Source organism: Mixophyes fleayi, chromosome 3 (assembly GCF_038048845.1).
Source record: "Mixophyes fleayi isolate aMixFle1 chromosome 3, aMixFle1.hap1, whole genome shotgun sequence".
NCBI lineage: Eukaryota > Metazoa > Chordata > Amphibia > Anura > Limnodynastidae > Mixophyes > Mixophyes fleayi.
Window position 1 is genome coordinate 54,854,555 of NC_134404.1, and position 18,551 is coordinate 54,873,105.

General features: G+C 38.0%; 1 protein-coding gene across 1 annotated transcript in view; it reads right to left on the minus strand.

Moving 5' to 3' along the window:
• TPO (thyroid peroxidase) overlaps window positions 1-18,551 on the minus strand; it is a 155,032-nt gene that overhangs the window by 66,392 nt on the left and 70,089 nt on the right. Inside the window, exons 5-8 of the mRNA XM_075200837.1 lie at window positions 17,739-17,909; window positions 16,690-16,927; window positions 4,885-5,093; window positions 2,184-2,345 (exon numbers count right to left, since the gene is read on the minus strand). Coding sequence (XP_075056938.1) covers window positions 2,184-2,345; window positions 4,885-5,093; window positions 16,690-16,927; window positions 17,739-17,909 — 780 coding nt within the window. The remainder of the gene's footprint in view (window positions 1-2,183; window positions 2,346-4,884; window positions 5,094-16,689; window positions 16,928-17,738; window positions 17,910-18,551) is intronic.

Consider the following 18,551-nt stretch of genomic DNA (forward strand, 5'->3'; position numbering starts at 1 on the left):
CTATCTATGTTGAAGAAGCTTGAGGTCCTTTTGATTTGAAAAATCGATAGTTTGTTCAAATAAAAAAGTATCACAAAATGCTCTAGTTTTCTACACTTTTTATTAATCATCAAGCAGAAATATTAAATCCAAATTTTTGGCTCTGAAAACCATGTTTGCTTTGTGACGGTTTGCACACCGCCTACTAAACTGCTGCTTAGTAAATTTCCCAGTAAGTCTTCATAGATCATTCCAATATTATACAATTTTTTTTTAAGTGTTTCTCAACATTTTTCTGAAAATAGGTATCACCTATGTCGGCTTTGCCAGTCAGCACTGAAAAATGTATTAGTGGTTTTAAAAGAAGGTATTTTATTTACATGAACATTCAGAGGTATATTGCTTATAGCTGCACTAACATGTATAGTATCTTGCCAGGTTTACAAGGATAATATCACTGCTCTTGTTTGTTCAGACAATGATAGGGGTGTTGTATTCCACAGGGATTATGGCATATATCTACTCAATGAAAAAAATGAAAGCAGTGTTAGGCAGTCACAAATCAGTGCTTTGCACCTGTTACCCTCTGTGTTTTCAGTTTTTATATGGTACAAAAACTAGCAGTAAAGAAGCTGACTAGAGAGCTCATCACATAATTGAAATTGAAGGTAGCTGTCAGTGTTGCAGGCCTGGCCATAAAATGCCTTGTAAAAATCAATACATCCAAACTTCTTTTAACGTGTTCACTGCGGTAGGACTTTTAGAGCATTGCAGATAATTACCTAGACCTTTGCTAACAGTAATGGGATAAAGGCAAACTTTAAAATGTTGCTGCTTTTTATGTACTATCTAGTCACAAAACAATATTTTTATGCTTGTAAAGTCATGTTACTATATGCATAAACTTGTGTAAATATACGCATCACTTATAATCAGTGAGTTCTGATGTCATCGCCTCATTGTTGATCTCATCTACCACTGCAGGCCTCTCACAACATAACAGCGGAATTAGCAACGCAACTTCTCAGTGAATTGCCAATTTGCATGAATGGAAAATTTGTGGCCGAAGCACCGACAATATTGCTGCAAGGTTAAATCAGGCTAACAATAGTTTTCAGTGCTATATTTCATGAGCTGTATATTTTATACTATCACTCATTCAATGTCTTGATTGTAACCGTAGTGCCCCCGCATAGATCATCAGGTGGGATAGCAGCTGGCTGACCCTTACCTGGTCAGCGGGCAGCTGCTGCTCTTCCATGTTTCTTGTGGGCTGGGTGTGTGGTGCTGGGCAATGATGTGACAGTGCAGGGTCACTCTCCCAAGAATAGAAGATGCTGCCCTGCCCCCACCCCACACTAGGTAAGAAGCAAGGGGAGGATGGCACCCAAGCGGGTTGGGATGCTTTGGGCACCAAAAACTCATGCTCCGACTCTGCATAGGGTGTTACACTCTTTAGTATTGGAATTTAATATTAGTTTGAAAAGATACACAGAGCTTTTTATTCCCCTCCTTTTCCATGTTTCCTTTTTCAATACAATATAATTTGCCAGGCTTCTACAAACACTGATAGTTTGTTACTTTGTTTCAACAACGTTGCTGCTCTCTATAAAACATATCGCTGCAGTCAAGTGGATATGTTTAAATAATATTTTCATGAAACTGTAGATACTATTACTAACTAAGGAGTAAGACATAAATGAGTGGGCAACTCTTAAGTTTCTGTTTAACATTTTAATGCAATGTCATTTAATACATTTAATTTTGTTATTGAGATTTGGGATTTATGCGTGTGAGGGAAACTGCTTTGAAATTTCCATGATGGAAAGTTTTCTAGGTTGAAGTAGGACTGAGAATTCTGGATGGAAAGAATGATAGGGGATAATCTGTATAGAATTTCTTAGGCCAAAATCTGCCAAAGAAAGTGTTAAAATTCCACACCCAAAAGTGAAATAAGATCCTCAGTGTATCAGTAATCTACAGCAGTTGTCAGGGGATGCTGTGACTATGTGTCCTGGAGTGATGGGGGTTCAGTGATGCTGGTCCCTCAGCCCTTTTAATTTTGGTAAGTCAATGCTGTAGTTTTATTGTTCGTTAAAAATAAACACATGCTTAAGAGAATTTACTAATATTTTTTTTCTTTAATTCCAATCTCATAGCGTAACATGAGGAGTTTCATTGTAATGCTTTATATTAAATGGTACCTGTACAAAATGGTGGTTTGTTATTCCATTGACTTCCTTGACAGGCTAATTCTTCACGTCCTTCTAAGCGATAGCCAGAGTGACAAAAATAAATGAACACGGTCTCTGAACAATACACAAAGTCTCCATTTTCTATCTTCACAGGAAGACCACAGGATGTACCTACAATAAAGAAATGTGCTGGTTAAATTCTTTGTGATGGTTATCTTTGTTTTATTGCTCTAATCAAAAGTTTGTCTTGGTGAAAAATGAGAAGACATTTATATACTTCGAAATAGCATTGTAAATTCAGGGCAGATACTCTGAAAACCAATGCATAGGTCAAATCCCATTCTCGTTTCACCTTAACCATAACAGCTGTTTTGTATTGTAATCTCCATGTCACTTGTTACATCTATTTTATCTTTGTTATACTGTTATGTTTCAGAATGTTGAGAACAGAATGGACAAACATTTATTACAGAACATGCTCAGAGCTCATCAAAATTACTGGTTCATTTTCTAAAAAATATCCCTAATAATGAAAGAGAATGGTTTAGCTTCTACTTTTGTATTAACATATTGATTTGTCCAATCTAAATTTAAACCACAGACTTATATGACATTTTAAAAGGAAACAAGCAAAAAAGTGTCATGAAAGTGATGTCCCTATTAAAGGGGCCAGTTTTGATTGTAGAAAATAGCAGCCATGTTAGAAACAATTTGTTGCCATTTTGCAGCTATTTGTAAAACAAATTAATTTAAAATATTTTGGTAACCTGCAAGGGCAGGCTGCAGAGAGGGTTAAATTCCCTCAGGGTACTTTTTATAGCACACACACACAGGTGTACCACATGGGTGTAGTAGTTGGTTTGTTGTGTTGTGATTAGTTTGTAGTGCCATGGTGGAGGCTAAAAACACTGTTTGTATTTGTAGGCGGGGCCACCTATGCCAGTTAGTGGCCGACTAATAGTGAGGGAACTACAATTTAGCCAGACGTAGGGTTGTGGGCGAATTGTGATTTTGTGATGCTTTACTGGAAATATCTGCTGTAACCATTGCTGAAACTGTTTAAGCCATCCTGACAGCTGCCAATAAACAGTGTGTGAGACTCCAATGACTTGCTGTATCACAATATATATATATATATATATATATATATATATATATATATATATATATATATATATATACACATATATACATATACTATTGTGTTTATGTCATGGTACCAGCATCTGTTATAATATGGCAAACAGTGCAAAACCATAAAGAAACTGGGATTATAATTGAATGATATTTCAGTTGTAATTAAAAATTAATTTAATGTAATACTCACATTTACTAATGATTCTGGTTTTGTTTATTATAATGCTTTAACATTGGTGTTTCACAAAAAAATGGATCGTGTGTTAGCAAGAGTGTGACATCACTAAAGAGGTTGGCAATCACTTCTGTATGATTTGGGTAAAACTTGCTGAGTATAATATGTTGGAGAAATTCTTTTTCTTTATTAGGCTAGATAAGCCATGCAAGTGCTATGCCATGTTTGATTACATTTTTTGCCACTGAAAGCACTGATCAAGTGGAGTCTAGGTAGGTAATTCATTTTAAATTGATTAAACTGAGTACAACAGCTTGCATTCATTTCAATAAATGCAAATATAAAAGGGATGAGCCTGTCTGTGCACAATTAACTATTGTCCTAAGTTTTAATGAATGGAGACAATAAAGTTAAAAATAAGGACTATTTTCCTTTCCTGTAGAACCATGTACAGGAGAAGTTTATTAATCTATGTACACAAAATAGGGGGGGTGGTTACATTATAAAGAGGTTTTCCAGATGTATAGAATAGAGATGGGTTAATCAATTAAACCAATTATGAAATTCAGATACATTTTAAAGATTTGCTGCTCAAAAATTAATTTAACATCAAGTAGAGAATGGGGAAATACCATTCCTGTTTACAAAACAGTGCTGACTAGCCACAGACTATAGCTGGAACACCGCTACTATGCCATTCTAATTCTATGGGACTGGTCCAGCAACAAGCACAGAGCCAGACCCCTCCATTGCCCCTATAGGGCCTGATTCATTAAGGATCTTAAATGAAGAAGTTTCTTATTTTAGTCTCCTGGACAAAACCATGTTACAATGCAAGGGGTGCAAATGAGTTTTCTGTTTTGCACATAAGTTAAATACTGACTGTTTTTTCATGTAGCACACAAATACTTGATAGCTTATTTGTACATTGAAATTTAAAGTTGATATTTGTGTGCTACATGAAAAAACAGTCAGTGTTTAACTTATGTGCAAAACAGAAAACTCATTTGCAGCCCTTGCATTGTAACATGGTTTTGTCCAGGAGACTAAAATAAGAAACTTCTTCATTTAAGATCCTTAATGAATCAGGCCCATAGTCTTTTGTGTTGGTTCTGACTACACAGGTTAAAAATAATAAAATAAGGTAAATAAATAAGTAAAAAATGCTCAGCATACCCCCTTTCCTAAGTTCTCAATCAACTCCAACTCTAAACAGCCTGGGCTGGTTTCAACTATAATTGGGAGATCTATCTATATATTTAAGCTAATGCCAACAAATCTTGAACTGTAATTTTTAAAAATTTATTTTTGTGACCATTCATTTCTGATAACACCCATGCATATATACTAAATTTTCGAAGGGACAAATAAGTAGTGAACAGATAGCCAGACAAACACCTTGTTCAATATTTTCCCTCCAAGCTTGGAGATCTATGCCAGGTATATTGTCACAAGATTCAAACTGATCTGGATAACTTCCCAGCAAAAAGACATCAGGAGGTACATGCGTTAGGCCTGTATTATCACAAATCACACGTGAAAGAGAGAGTTTTTGAAGTTCCATCCTCTGATCCTTGGTGAAAACATTTGGATTTTCATACCAAAACCTAAAAATGTTGAAAAAGAAAATAAATTACAATACTGAAATATGTATTGTACAAAAAAGGGCAGGTCACATTCTCAAGTGAGATTAATCTAGGAGAGATACAAACTCTTTATCAAAATATTGTTAATTTGTTATATGGGTAATTTTACCAAGTTCAGACCAAAAAAATGTAGATTTTGAGCTTTTTATGTTTTTAGTGCAAATTAGAATTGCTTGTGCTAACTGATTGCTGGTATATTATTGATAATATATTTATTTAATGCTTTAACACTTTTAATAATATAATTTGAAAGAAAGCTTGAGGCATGACAATAATCTCTTATAAAAGTAGAAATAAATATAATGAATAGACTTACTTATTATTCTCCATCTTATAAGAAAGGGACAACAGATAGCTAGGGTAATAAACCATGCAGATAAACAAAAAGCCATTTTTCCTTTTTTGTTACAATGTGGCTTTATTTTTGTGTGACTGCCATGGGTACCAATGTAGGCTAGCACATCAAGATGGATCCAATTGTGGGTTTGAAAGATTTTGCAGAAAGTAGCTATGTGAATCAGGACATTCACTGCTGAAAGTGGTCTAGCCATACTAAAACACCGACTTCTGCCCCCAAATGCAGAAATGATGTTTAATTTAGTGGGAAAATATTTTTTAATGAATGGTGATGATTGAGGGATTTTTCCTTGGTTTATGAGTGTCCCGAGGGCCTTTTTAGATGCACAAAAGCAATTTTATTTTTGCCCATCTGTCCAGGGACAGTGATTTGGGGCTTGCTACTTTTCTTAATGTGGTGTCTTCTGCGCCATTTTTGTGTATTTTAAACAGAGAAGCATAGTTATGTGCACACATAAATCAATGCAATTAAAAAATTAGAATGTATAAATGACATTCTGTAATAATGACAGTTTTGATGGTCTCTTACCTTCATTACTTGTTTGAGACATAAATGAGTCACCAACAAGTAGCACTTTATTGAAAAAAAAAAAAGAAAAGCTGGATTTAAGTGGTTCAAAATTGTTAGTAGTCAGGGCATTTATACTCGTGTGCATTTCTCTGATGGACCATTTTCCAGACAAAGCTTTTGCACAGATTTCCTCAGAAGTGTAATGGATGTGTTCACCTGTGGAACTATACAGACCAACAGTGGCTTTTTCTGCTAAAAATAGATGCTGTACACTTTTCTGACGTTTATATCACCATGAGAGAGTGTTTATTTGTGGAATTATAGTTGTCAAAAAGTATAAGCTAAGTACAGTCATCTACAAATTAATTAATGGAAATCATTGTGTTTTTAAGAAAATGTCTTGGGTTATTTGCACAAAAACAGACGTGTGTGATTTCTACACTAAGTGGGATTTTCTCACAAAGTGGACCAAGATGCACAGTTAGACAACACAGCAACTAACCCTCATCCTTCTCTTCTTTTTTCATCTCCAGGTATGTCCATCCATACTACTGATATTCTGATCAATAATCTGTGTAATTCATCCCTGCAATCTGTGTAATTCATCCCTGCAATCTGTGTTTTAAAAGTATGTCATAGGAAATTGTTATCTGTTTAAACTTAGGTTGGCCCAGTCTTTTATTGCTGCCTAATTTATGATAGGTATCTGGCCTCCTCTCTCCTATTCCACAAATGTTTTCTCTTCCTTTGATTAGCTGACCAATTAGCACATCTATAGACTATTCCTAAATTACCCTGACTACATCTTAGCTTCAGTCTATGGGGAGACGTACCTGGGGGTACACGTGTGTGATTTCTACACTAAGTGGGATCTTCTCACAAAGTGGACGAAAATGCACAGTTAGACAACACACTTGGACAAACATTGGACTACATTTGACTTTATTTTTCTTCCAGCAATAAGCTACATCTGCCACAGCCTATTTCTGCATTACTTGTCTATCTATATGGAACATTGTAAATAGCTAATTCTTTTAATCCCCTAACTTTTGTCTTTAACTCTTTTTATCACAATGTTTAACAAATTGCTTTTCTTGGTCTCTTTTCATGGCATGATCTTTAGGACTGTGTCATCTTTCACCCCTCCACCAACACAAACATTTGTTCATATTGCACCTGCATTACTCCACTCACCTCTAGTTAACACCCATGAACTGCTGTCCTATTTATTATCTCTAACAAGTACAACCTCCAGCTGTCGCCAGAAAATAAAAAGTCACACATCTTACAATCCCCTTGCCTATCTTTCTCTCACTCTGCTTCTATTAGCTGGTGATATATCACCTAATCCAGGTCCCCCACACTCCTCACACACACATACATCAGAGCACTACCGCTCTATAGCAAACCTCAAACACATCACCTGTCTCCCCTCTCTTCCAAAGTCCTTTAAATGTGCCCTTTGGAATGCACGCTCTGTTTGTAACAAACTTACCTCCATTCATGATCCCTTTCTCTCAAAAAATCTCAACCTTCTGGCAATAACAGAAACATGGCTCATGCAATCAGACACTGCCTCACCTGCAGCACTTTCACATGGTGGCCTCCATCTCACCCACACCTCCAGACCTGAAGGCAGACAAGGAGGTGGGGTTGGACTACTTCTCTCCCCACAGTGCACGTTTACAGTTCTACCAAATGTCCCATCACTCACGTTCACATCCTTTGAAGTACATGCTATTCGCATTTTTAATCCATTCTCTCTTCGTGTTGCGGTGATGTATCATTCCCCCGGAGCACACCAACAATTTATTGAGGATTTCGCTGCATGGCTCCCTCACTTCTTATCTTCAGACATCCCCACCATCATCATGGGTGATTTGAACATCCCCATTGCTAACCCACCTTCCAAAGCTGCTTCCAAACAACTCTCTCTAACCTCCTCATTTGACCTCTCCCAGTGGATTGAATCATCTACTCATAAGGATGGCCACTGCCTTGATCTTGTTTCCTCTAGACTATGCTCAGTTTCTAATTTCCTTAACACACCCTTCCCCCTCTCGGATTATCACCTTATCAGGTACATACTCAACCCCACTGCTCTAACCTCTCTACTGTCTAACTCTACCAAGCCTCCTCACACCCGCAGAAATCTAAATTCTATTAATCTTCAACAATTTTCCACCTCTCTCCAACACCTTCTCTCCCCTATCTCTACATTCTCATCCCCTGAGATGGCAGTACCTCATTTTCACCTAACCTTAGCAACAGCCCTTGATCAAGTGGCTCCAGCGACACTACATACTACACATCGACTTCGATGTCAACCGTGGCACACTAAAGCAACACGCAATCTTCAAAAACTGTCCCGTAAAGCAGAGCGTCACTGGCGTAAATCTCGCACCTCTAATGACTTATTCACATATACTTCTGTCTACCACTCCTATCGAAATGCTCTGGACACGGCAAAACAAACATACTTCCAATCTCTTATCTATGCTCAGGCTTCTAACCCCAAATGCCTTTTCAATACATTTAAACATCTTCTCAATCCTCCCACCCCAAACCCTCCATCTACTATCAGTGCTCAGGAACTTGCTTTCTACTTCAAGGACAAGATTGATAAGATCAGACTAGAAATGGTATCCTCTTCCTCGACAAGCAATTAGCTCAATTCCTTCCCACTGCCCTCTGACACCCTCTCTTCATTTGACCCCACAAATGAAGAGGAAATTTCTACGCTCTTCTTATCTTCCTACTCTACCTCCTGTCCTCTTGATCCTATTCCCTCGCAAATTGGTAGATCCCTGTCTCCTGTGCTCATTTCACCTCTAACTCAAATCTGTAATCTCTCACTCTCTACTGGCATCTTTCCATCACTATACAAGCACGCAGTGATTACTCCTATTCTAAAAAAACAAAACTCCGACCCAAACGCTCTCTCAAATTACCTCCCCATCTCTCAGCTCCCTCCAAGCTTCTAGAGAGACTTGCCTACACTCGCCTCACACGCTTTCTTTCCGTTAACAACCTGTTGGATCCTCTTCAGTCTGGCTTTCGTTCTCAACACTCTACAGAGACTGCGTTGACCAAGGTTGTCAATGATCTGATCACTGCTAAAACTGAACGCCATTACTCTCTCCTCATTCTCCTGGATCTGTCGGCTGCATTTGACACCGTTGACCACTCTTTTCTCATAAAAACGCTGCAATTCCTAGGTCTTCAATACACTGTTCTATCCTGGTTCTCATCCTACCTCTCTGATCGCTCTTTCACTATTAATTTCTCTGGAGCCACCTCTGCTCCACTTCCTTTATCAGTTGGAGTACCACAAGGCTCAGTGCTAGGTCCTCTGCTGTTCTCTATCTATACCGCTTCTCTTGGAAATCTAATAAGTTCCTTTGGCTTTCAGTATGATCTCTATGCGGATGATACCCAAATCTACCTATCCTCTCCTGATCTCTCCACATATGTGTTGTCACGTGTAACTGACTGTTTTTCTGCCATATCATCTTGGATGTCCTCTCGCCAACTCCAACTTAATCTTTCTAAAACAGAGTTAATAATATTCCCTCCCACCAACAAGAGCATACCTGACATTTCTATCTCTGTTGATAACATGACCATAAATCCCACCCCACAAGCTCGCTGCCTAGGTGTATTCCTTGACTCACACCTATCCTTTGTTCCCCACATTGACTCTATATCTAAATCATGCTACATACATCTAAAGAACATTTCCAGAATTCGCACATATCTCACGCAAGACACTGCAAAAACCTTAATCCATGCACTTATCATCTCCCACATTGACTATTGCAATTCCCTCCTTACTGGTCTTCCCAAAAACAGACTCAAACCCCTACAATCTATTTTGCATGCTGCGGCAAAACTGATTTTCCTTGCAAATCGTTATTCCTCTGTTGAATCACTCTGTATGTCTCTACACTGGCTGCCTGTCTTCTACCGAATCCAATATAAAATACTTTTACTAACCCATAAGGCCATCAACAAAGCTGCACCAACATACATCTCCTCTCTTGTCTCAAAATATCTCCGAACTCGGCAACACCGTTCTATACAAGATCTGCGTCTCTCATCCACCCTCATTACATCCTCCCATTCCCGGTTACAGGACTTTTTACGGGCTGCACCCACTCTATGGAATTCTCTCCCTCGCACAATAAGACTCTCCTCTGGTCTACAAACTTTCAAGCGTTCTCTAAAAAACCTACCTATTCAGACAAGCTTATAATATTCCTCAACCACCCTCTTAACCTAGCCTGTTACCGCCTGTTACACAATTTCACACAAGACAGCTACCCCCTGACCAACATTGTTGTGTGACAGGATCATTTAGCTTATGAGTCACTTTTACCTTTGCAGTCTGGCTGGGCCAAAATACAAAATGGAGACTTAACCTCATGTGTCAATTTCCCATTGTCCCATAGATTGTAAGCTTGCAAGCAGGGCCTTCTCACCTCTTTGTCTGTTTTACCCAGTTTGTTTATTAGTGTATTATGTTTGTCCCCAATTGTTAAGCGCTACGGAATATGTTGGCGCTATATAAATAAATGATGATGATGATATATATCTGCCCAAGTCACATGACGGTATCCGTGTTAATTGCTCATATAAAATTTACATGAAGGCAAATATTGTCTTCATTTTTGGTCTTTGATATACATGTCCTTCAGGCATATTAAAGAAGGCAGCAATGTTATTTACTAATTTTATGAGGTATTTTTATATCCTGCACAGAACAGCGAGTTAATGGCCAACTCTGAGTGAACATGATGCCCTTTCTAATGGACCCCCTGTTATCCAGATGCATGTGTATACTACACTTAAGAGAATTCTGGTCATCATGTTTTCCTACAAAAATCCCAAGTAAAAACCCAGGTAAGACATGTACTCATAGTAAATATAGCACCAAAGGCATAACCTGGAGATTTTAGCCTGTACCTGAACTTAGCATTCACTTTCTGACTGAATTAGCTTGGGCTCAATTTATTATTTCATATAATACAAGCCATTTGTGTTAATTCATTAACTGAGACCATATCAGTGCTATGTTCAAGAGAAGACAAATGTCTCTCCGGTGAAATGAGTGAGGATGACGTCTCTAGAAGACCAACTACATCGATGTGACACCAGAACCCCACAGCACATCTAGTTGTCCCATAAAAAAACACAGACTCTATTTGATCCATAGCTTTTTTCAGATTTAGGATAGTCTTATGGCTATCCCAAGCATGTTTAGATTCCATACTATTCAGAGGCTATTTTATCTACTACCTTTCAAGTAAGGTAATTCTACCCCTAATTTACAATAAAATTGCTTCCCTCAAGTTTCAGCACATGTCCCCTTATTCTAAAATTCTCCTCCTCTGTATAATGGTTTTTTACCTACACCTTGTTAAAGCCTTTATACATTTGAAAAGTTCTGTCATATCACTTCTGACTGGATTCCCCTTCCCTCACACAAAAATCCTAAGAAGTAAATGAATGCATACAGTTATTTTTATTGACGGCATAGTATACCTGTTGTATATTATTGTAAATATAGAACATGTATTAAAATATTTCCTTCCTCATGTATGTTGCCCCTTAGGTACAGGTATACTTGTTGGGTGCTACATTTTACTATATCCAGGCACTGTACATAGTTTGTGTACATTCCATACTATTTCATGTGGCAATTAAGTGTTCACCTAGTTGCACAAGGAGTGGGGGAAGGAATTACCCTGACAACTACATTTTTTTGTTGAATGTACAGGGCAGAAACCTCAGGAAGACTGTCTTCTGTGTGTTAGTGCAGATATTTTCTCAATAATGAAACAAGTAGGAATTAGATGTGCTAAAATCCAGCAAAAAGTCACTTGAATTTCATGAAATTTAGATTGATTTAAAAAACGGAGCTAAATTCAAACAATTTACTGTTTTTTAATGCAAACCACAAACCTTAGCAAAATTCAAACTTTTCAAATGTTTTTATTATTATTATTATTTAAAATAGTATTTAAACAGTATTTTAAAATAAAAAATATTTTAAAATACTAATTTTAATGGGAATAGCAAAAATGGAAGAAAGCAAACAACAAATGTTGAAAGCAAACGGCAAATCTCAAACATAAAGCACGGTGAATGCGAGACTCAATTAAACTGCAAAATTGAATTGGGACCTATTGAAGATAGTTCTGAAACAGTTTTGACCATATCTAGTAAGTATGCAGTTATTGTGAAACCTTAGAATACTTAAATCCCAAGTTTACAACCTGATGCCAACCATAACTATGTAATATTACTGTGCTGTAAGCTTATCTGTTTGGAAGAGGAGAGGTCTGTCTTCATGACTAACCAGGGGAGGAACAAAATGCACATGAATATAAAGGGACTTGGACCCAATTTAGAGTTGGATGACCTAATGCAGATTAGTATTAGGGCTATTACCACATAGCATCTTTTTTTATGAGGCCGGTTGTCACAATCGCAGGGAGCCCTATGTTTCGGGTGTCCCTTCTATAATGTCACCAGCCCTGGCTGCCATAGCCTCAACCTGACACTGGTAATTTCGTGAGGGGGCACTAATTATTTCATTTACTTATTGTTTTAAAACAAATTCATGATCAGCACAGATCTTACATTAGAGGAGGAGGGGGGGGGGGGGCAGCCACAACAAAATATGTAAAGATGTGCGCTGATCCTTGTGTTTTGGTTTTGAAACCGGTGATGATTTTAAACCAACTTCATCTTTCGGCTTTGTTACTGGCTTTGGAGAATAAACACAAAAGGTTTTGGTTTTGGATCTGGGTTTAATTAAAAATTTTGAATAATAGGTAAAAAATTTAATTTTGAGCTGTATTTGCTCCTATATTAATATTTATAGCATTAACATTCATTTACAGTTATTTACAGTCTATTTTCTAATGGTCCCTTCACAAGGGTTACAATCTTCACCAACTTTCATCATCATCACCATTTATTTATATAGCGCCACTGATTCCGCAGCGCTGTGCAGAAAACTCATTCACATCAGTCCCAGCCCCATTGGAGCTTACAGTCTAAATTCCCTAACATACACACACACACACACACACAGACAGAGAGAGATAGAGACTAGGGTCAATTTGGTTAGCAGTCAATTAACCTACTAGTATGTTTTTGGAGTGTGGGAGGAAACCGGAGCACCCGGAGGAACCCGCGCAAACACGAGGAGAACATACAAACTCCACACAGATAAGGCCATGGTCGGGAATTGAACTCATGACCCCAGCACTGTGAGGCAGATCTATCACTGCCTCTTTTGTGGCTTAAGTGCCTAATTTGTTTGGATCCTCATAAAAGCCAACATTTTGGTTGTTGGTTGTTCAACTGCTTATTAGATAGGAATACTAACAAATGAATCATGGGCATTTGGATAACAGTGATCATCTTCCTCAATGGTAACCAATCATCACTCTCATTGAAGATATCTTCATCGATTACATTTTCATTACATTACATTACAACTATAGAAGATACACCAAGTAGGTACCCATTAGGCAGCATGTGTGACACATTGGAGAGGGTCAGCAGCAATACATTTGAGAGAGTCAGCAGCAAATAAATTGGAGATGTCAGCACTGCAGCAAATACATTGGAGACGTCAGCACTGCAGCAAAAATATTGGAGAGGGTCAGCACTGCAGAAAATACATGGGAGAGGGTCAGCAACAATACATTGGAGAGGGGACAGTAGTGGCAGTATGAGAGCTCATTTGACATTATTTAACATTTAATGAGACAACACCCCGATGTGATACATACATACATGTGTTCGACAGCTATAGGATTGATATAATATAATTGGTGAGCAGGGGAATAAACAGGATTATAAAGTCCACAATATAATGACATCCACACTATTATTAGGACAACAATTGAAATGCAGACAGTATTTATTAGATTGACAATTCAAATGTAGACAGTATTATGCCTAATTCTATCCCTGTCCCTAAACCTGTCCCTATTCCTGTCCCTAAACCTGTCCCTATTCCTGTCCCTATCCCTGTCCCTATCCCTATCCCTATCCCTGTCCCTATTCCTAACCCTGTCTCTATCTCTGTCCCTATCTATATCCCTTGCCCTATCCCAAACCCTATAATAATACTAACATCATTTGAATTGTCCATCTAATCATTCTGTCCACTATGTGAATCGGACACATAATAATGCTGTTGACACCTGAATTGTTGGCTGTTACACAAGCTGACAGTGCCTGGGCTGTGTAGCCCCACTTTTTAACTGAAGCAAGGAAGAGAAGGAAAGTCCCCCTTTCTTTCAGGCTTGCCCAGGCAGTTTATAATTGGACCTACCTGGAAAGTCATATGCCACCCTATCCCCGCACCCCTGTGCACAGTCTCCTATGGAAAAGTGGACAGGGCCCTCAAGCAGTGGAGCTCTGTCCCCTGTAGGTAGGTCGGTTATCAAAAGCCTTATTAAAATATAGATGAGCTACATCTTTGATACCACCTTGCTATCCAGTCAAATCAATCATATTGGTTTAACATAATCTTCCCCCAGTAAATCCTTGTTGCTTGGAATTTCGTAAGGCGATGGTTTTCAGTTATTCTACAGGTCTTTCTTTCAACAGTGTTTCCATTAATTTCCACCCTATCGATATCAGATAACCTGACCTGTAATTCCCTGTCTTCTACTGTAATTACTAAACAGAAATATATATATTTAGATTATCTACTATCCCTTGTGTCCCTGTACATTCTTTTTATTTTTAGCCTCCTTCTGTTTAACCCAATATACTACTTTATCCTTTTTCTTCTAAATCTGTTTATATTTTCTAAAAGCATTATTTTCTTTTACAACCAGATTGACTTTCTTTTCCTTGTGTTTTTTTTTATAACCCGTATGACTCAAATGGCGGTGGCATTTAGAATTTAATTCCCACTGTTCCTGCACTCAATTCAAATGCCTCAACTGCATATTTTCCTATCATTACAAAATCAGCCCTGCTGAAATATGAAAACAACTTTGTATATTCTGTCACCATTTGCAAGTATTAAGACAAGAATGCTTTGTACTGGTTTATGTTCAGTCCTCACAACAACACAGTAAACAAGATACACCACGGAAAAGTGCAAAGCGCTGCATAAATATTTCCATTAAATTCTGATTAGTCTTATTTTTTCCTTATATTGGAAATTGATGGATAACTATACCAAGTAAATGGACGAGCATTTGAATTATATTTTTAGCCTGTGCCTTCAGCATGCCCATGTTTTAGTTTTGCAGACTGTTAGAAGTGCAGCCTTTTTATGCAGCATCGCTGCCATTTTTGTCCCAAGATATAGGTTGACTTGTGATAAATTCATCAATGTGTCCCAATTCAGTCATTTTAACTCTGCAGGGATATATCAGTTAATCATAGGCAGACAGTCGCGTTGTGGCTAATGCTTTGTTCTCCTTCAGTAAAAAGGTGCAGTGGTATATCTCATTGAATTTAACTACCACTGATACTGTTTTTGGAGCTCTGAAAAGTAGGGAACATTTAGACACTGCAGAAAATGCAGGGTCAATTCAAAGCAGCCGGCCTGTGATATTTGCCATGCCCCAGATACCCACTGCCAAGGAGCATGTGAATGCCTTCTTGGTTTAAAGGCCATCGCCACCTAAGCCAACATTGTCCCTCCAACTGGAAGAATTGTCTGAGTTCCCTGAAAGTCACCAGGAGTTTTAGAGAATATTCCTGCAAGCAATTCAAACCCCAACAGTTACTAACACAGTTACTGGTGCTTATTTATGAAGTGTAAAACAGCCGAGGATCGGGGCAAATGTTCCTTTAGTGGTTTGCAGAACAAGATTGCGGCTTTGGCAGAGGAGCAGAGGAGCAGAAGTTTGAACTGGTCGAAAGGAGGAACTGAGTGAAGTGAGAACATTCAAAACAGAAGTGAAAGTTGCTCAATCAATTTATAGGTTTATATGCTTGAAAGGGCGAGGTTATCATTAAAGGATGAAACACAGAGAAAAATCCTCCAGCACACTGCTATAAACAGCAAGGAGCTGCTATTTCTACTTGTACATAAAAAAGCAGAAATCTCAGTTGCACACATTTACAAGTGTATGGTAAGCCACCCATCGCGTCAAGGCGCTTCTGCTAGTAAGGCGGTCCTAACTCTAGACGATGAGTGTCCCTAGTTTTGGGCCATACATATATGTGTTTTTAAATTGAGGGCTAACTTACCAAGAGGTACCCCAAACTCCGAAGTGAGAACATTACTTGCTAAGAGTGGTGCAGAGACCTTTTTTTTTGGGGGGGGGGGGGGGGGGGGTGTCCTTTCTGTGTGATGTGTGCAACCATTCCCACTCCCACCAAATTACTTGATGTCTGCAACAGCTCTGAGAAAAATAAAAAAATGTATTTCTTAAAAGGGGTGGCACTAAGTTGGTATTAAACTTGATCTTGATACAATGTTTACACTTTTTCGAGCTGGCATTACCCACAATACCATAAATAGATGCTTCAGCAAAATAATAAATAAAAAATACATTTACTGTCCTTTACTATCTTGTTAGTTTTCATACCTTGCTACTGGCTGAAGTCCTTTGTAGAGAGAATAATCTGTATATGTGTCAATTGTAAAATAAGACTATATTATAATTGCATAATATGGTGTTTGAGGATTCTCTTTACCTGTCTCCATCTCGCAATGCTTTCATTTGCTTTCCAATTAAACATGCAAACAAAGGTCCTATTCTGGCGCCTGGAAGAAAGTCTTCTGCTAGACCACCCAGCCAAACATCAATGTTGTCAGGGTGACCATATAGCTCAATCATTTTACTTGTTATCATATGATTAGAAATAGATATTTTCATGTCTGAGGGTGAGTTCAGTCTTGGTAATCCACAAAAGTCTCTCCAGTCATTGTACCCTGGGAAAAACAGAAATGAGAGATTTTGTACTGTGGATGCTTCATTTAGAAAACGGTATACGACCTTGGAGTAACAACTCTTACTGTACCAGGGAGTTATATATTATTGGAATTAGAAATGATCATGGAAAAATTAATTCTATCTCTCTCAATCACATTGTACACTAGGATAAAAAAAACAAGATCAAGCCATCTAATTTAACCACAATGCTCACCAAATCCTTGGGATCTATGAAAGGTTTAGAATATTGAAGAGATGGGAACCACTGATTGGTTAACTACAGCACCTGTCCAATCAGATGCCACTGCACTGTGACTTCGTCCTACACTCTTTCTATGTTCCTTTGGCAGGAATGCATGAAAAATAAAAATAGCATAGTGTAGCCTCAGGTCTATACCTTGGTAACAGCCTCTACCCTGCTTTGCATAACTCCGGAGGAGAAGAAAGAAAGAAATGTCGCTGAGAAGACATGTCCATTAATACCATTTCACCATTTTGACCACTCTTTTTCCTATTTTCTAATCATGTATTATTTGTCAGTTAACTTATTGAGGATCTTTGTACATTTCAAATAATGGAAAGTAGAACAAAATGTCAGGCTTAACAATAATAATAATAACATATTTGAAAATGACTTGGGAATGATATGAAATGTTGAATGCTGTCATGCTGTTTCTTGCAGTAGTGTATAATATGCTGACCTTAAATAACTCATGACTGCTCTTTAGAAAAAACAGAACTTCTGACAACTGCGACAAACTAATCACCGGCCTTCAGAATGCATTTTCCTGGACAAAAGACAAATCTAACCTGGTAAGCCATGATCACGACCTCGCTGCAAATTAAGAGATGCCAGATCCATAGAACCATTATTGGAGAGCACAAGCAGTTTTTCTGTTAACTCTTCATTCATCATTTCTCGCTGTGTTTGCAGCTTTGCAGATTTTCCCAGCAGACCTCTTATTAAAGGATCCAGACCACCTGACATAATAACATAAAATGATATTAATGTACGACATTGTTGGTGTTTTAAGCCTTAGTCAATTGCAGTACAAGTTAAAACGCTATTAACAAAAAAGAAAAAAAAACATAATCACAATTTATATTTAAAGACTCCTTAAACTTTGGCCTGGATGTATGGAAAGGCCAAGGGCAGTAGACATAATGGGATGGGATACAGACAGTGCCTTGTTTCATGTTAATATTACTTTTGTTGCTTGTTTTTATCTAGAGCTAACCTCTGCACCTACACACAGTGGAGACAGCCTAATTTTTGGTGAAACCAATACGCAGCCAATCAATTTATTAGTAGCTAATTTCATCACATTTGCATGCAGCACGAATTGCCTTCCTTTGTGGCTTGGACATGCTATAGGTTGCTGGAGTTGTGCATTAGTGGGGGTAAGGGGGAAAAGCAATGCAGCAAAAGCAACTGATGGGGTAGAAATTTAAAACTCAACAGGCTTATGAACATTTTATAAATTAAATTTTGACCTAATAAGCTAAACCTCTGATCCACCCAAGCCTCCTCAAGAACCACCCAGACTATTTACAAATCTACCCCAAAATTGACTTTTTGGACAAGACTATCACTGGCCACCAAAAACAGTGACCGTCTAGGGA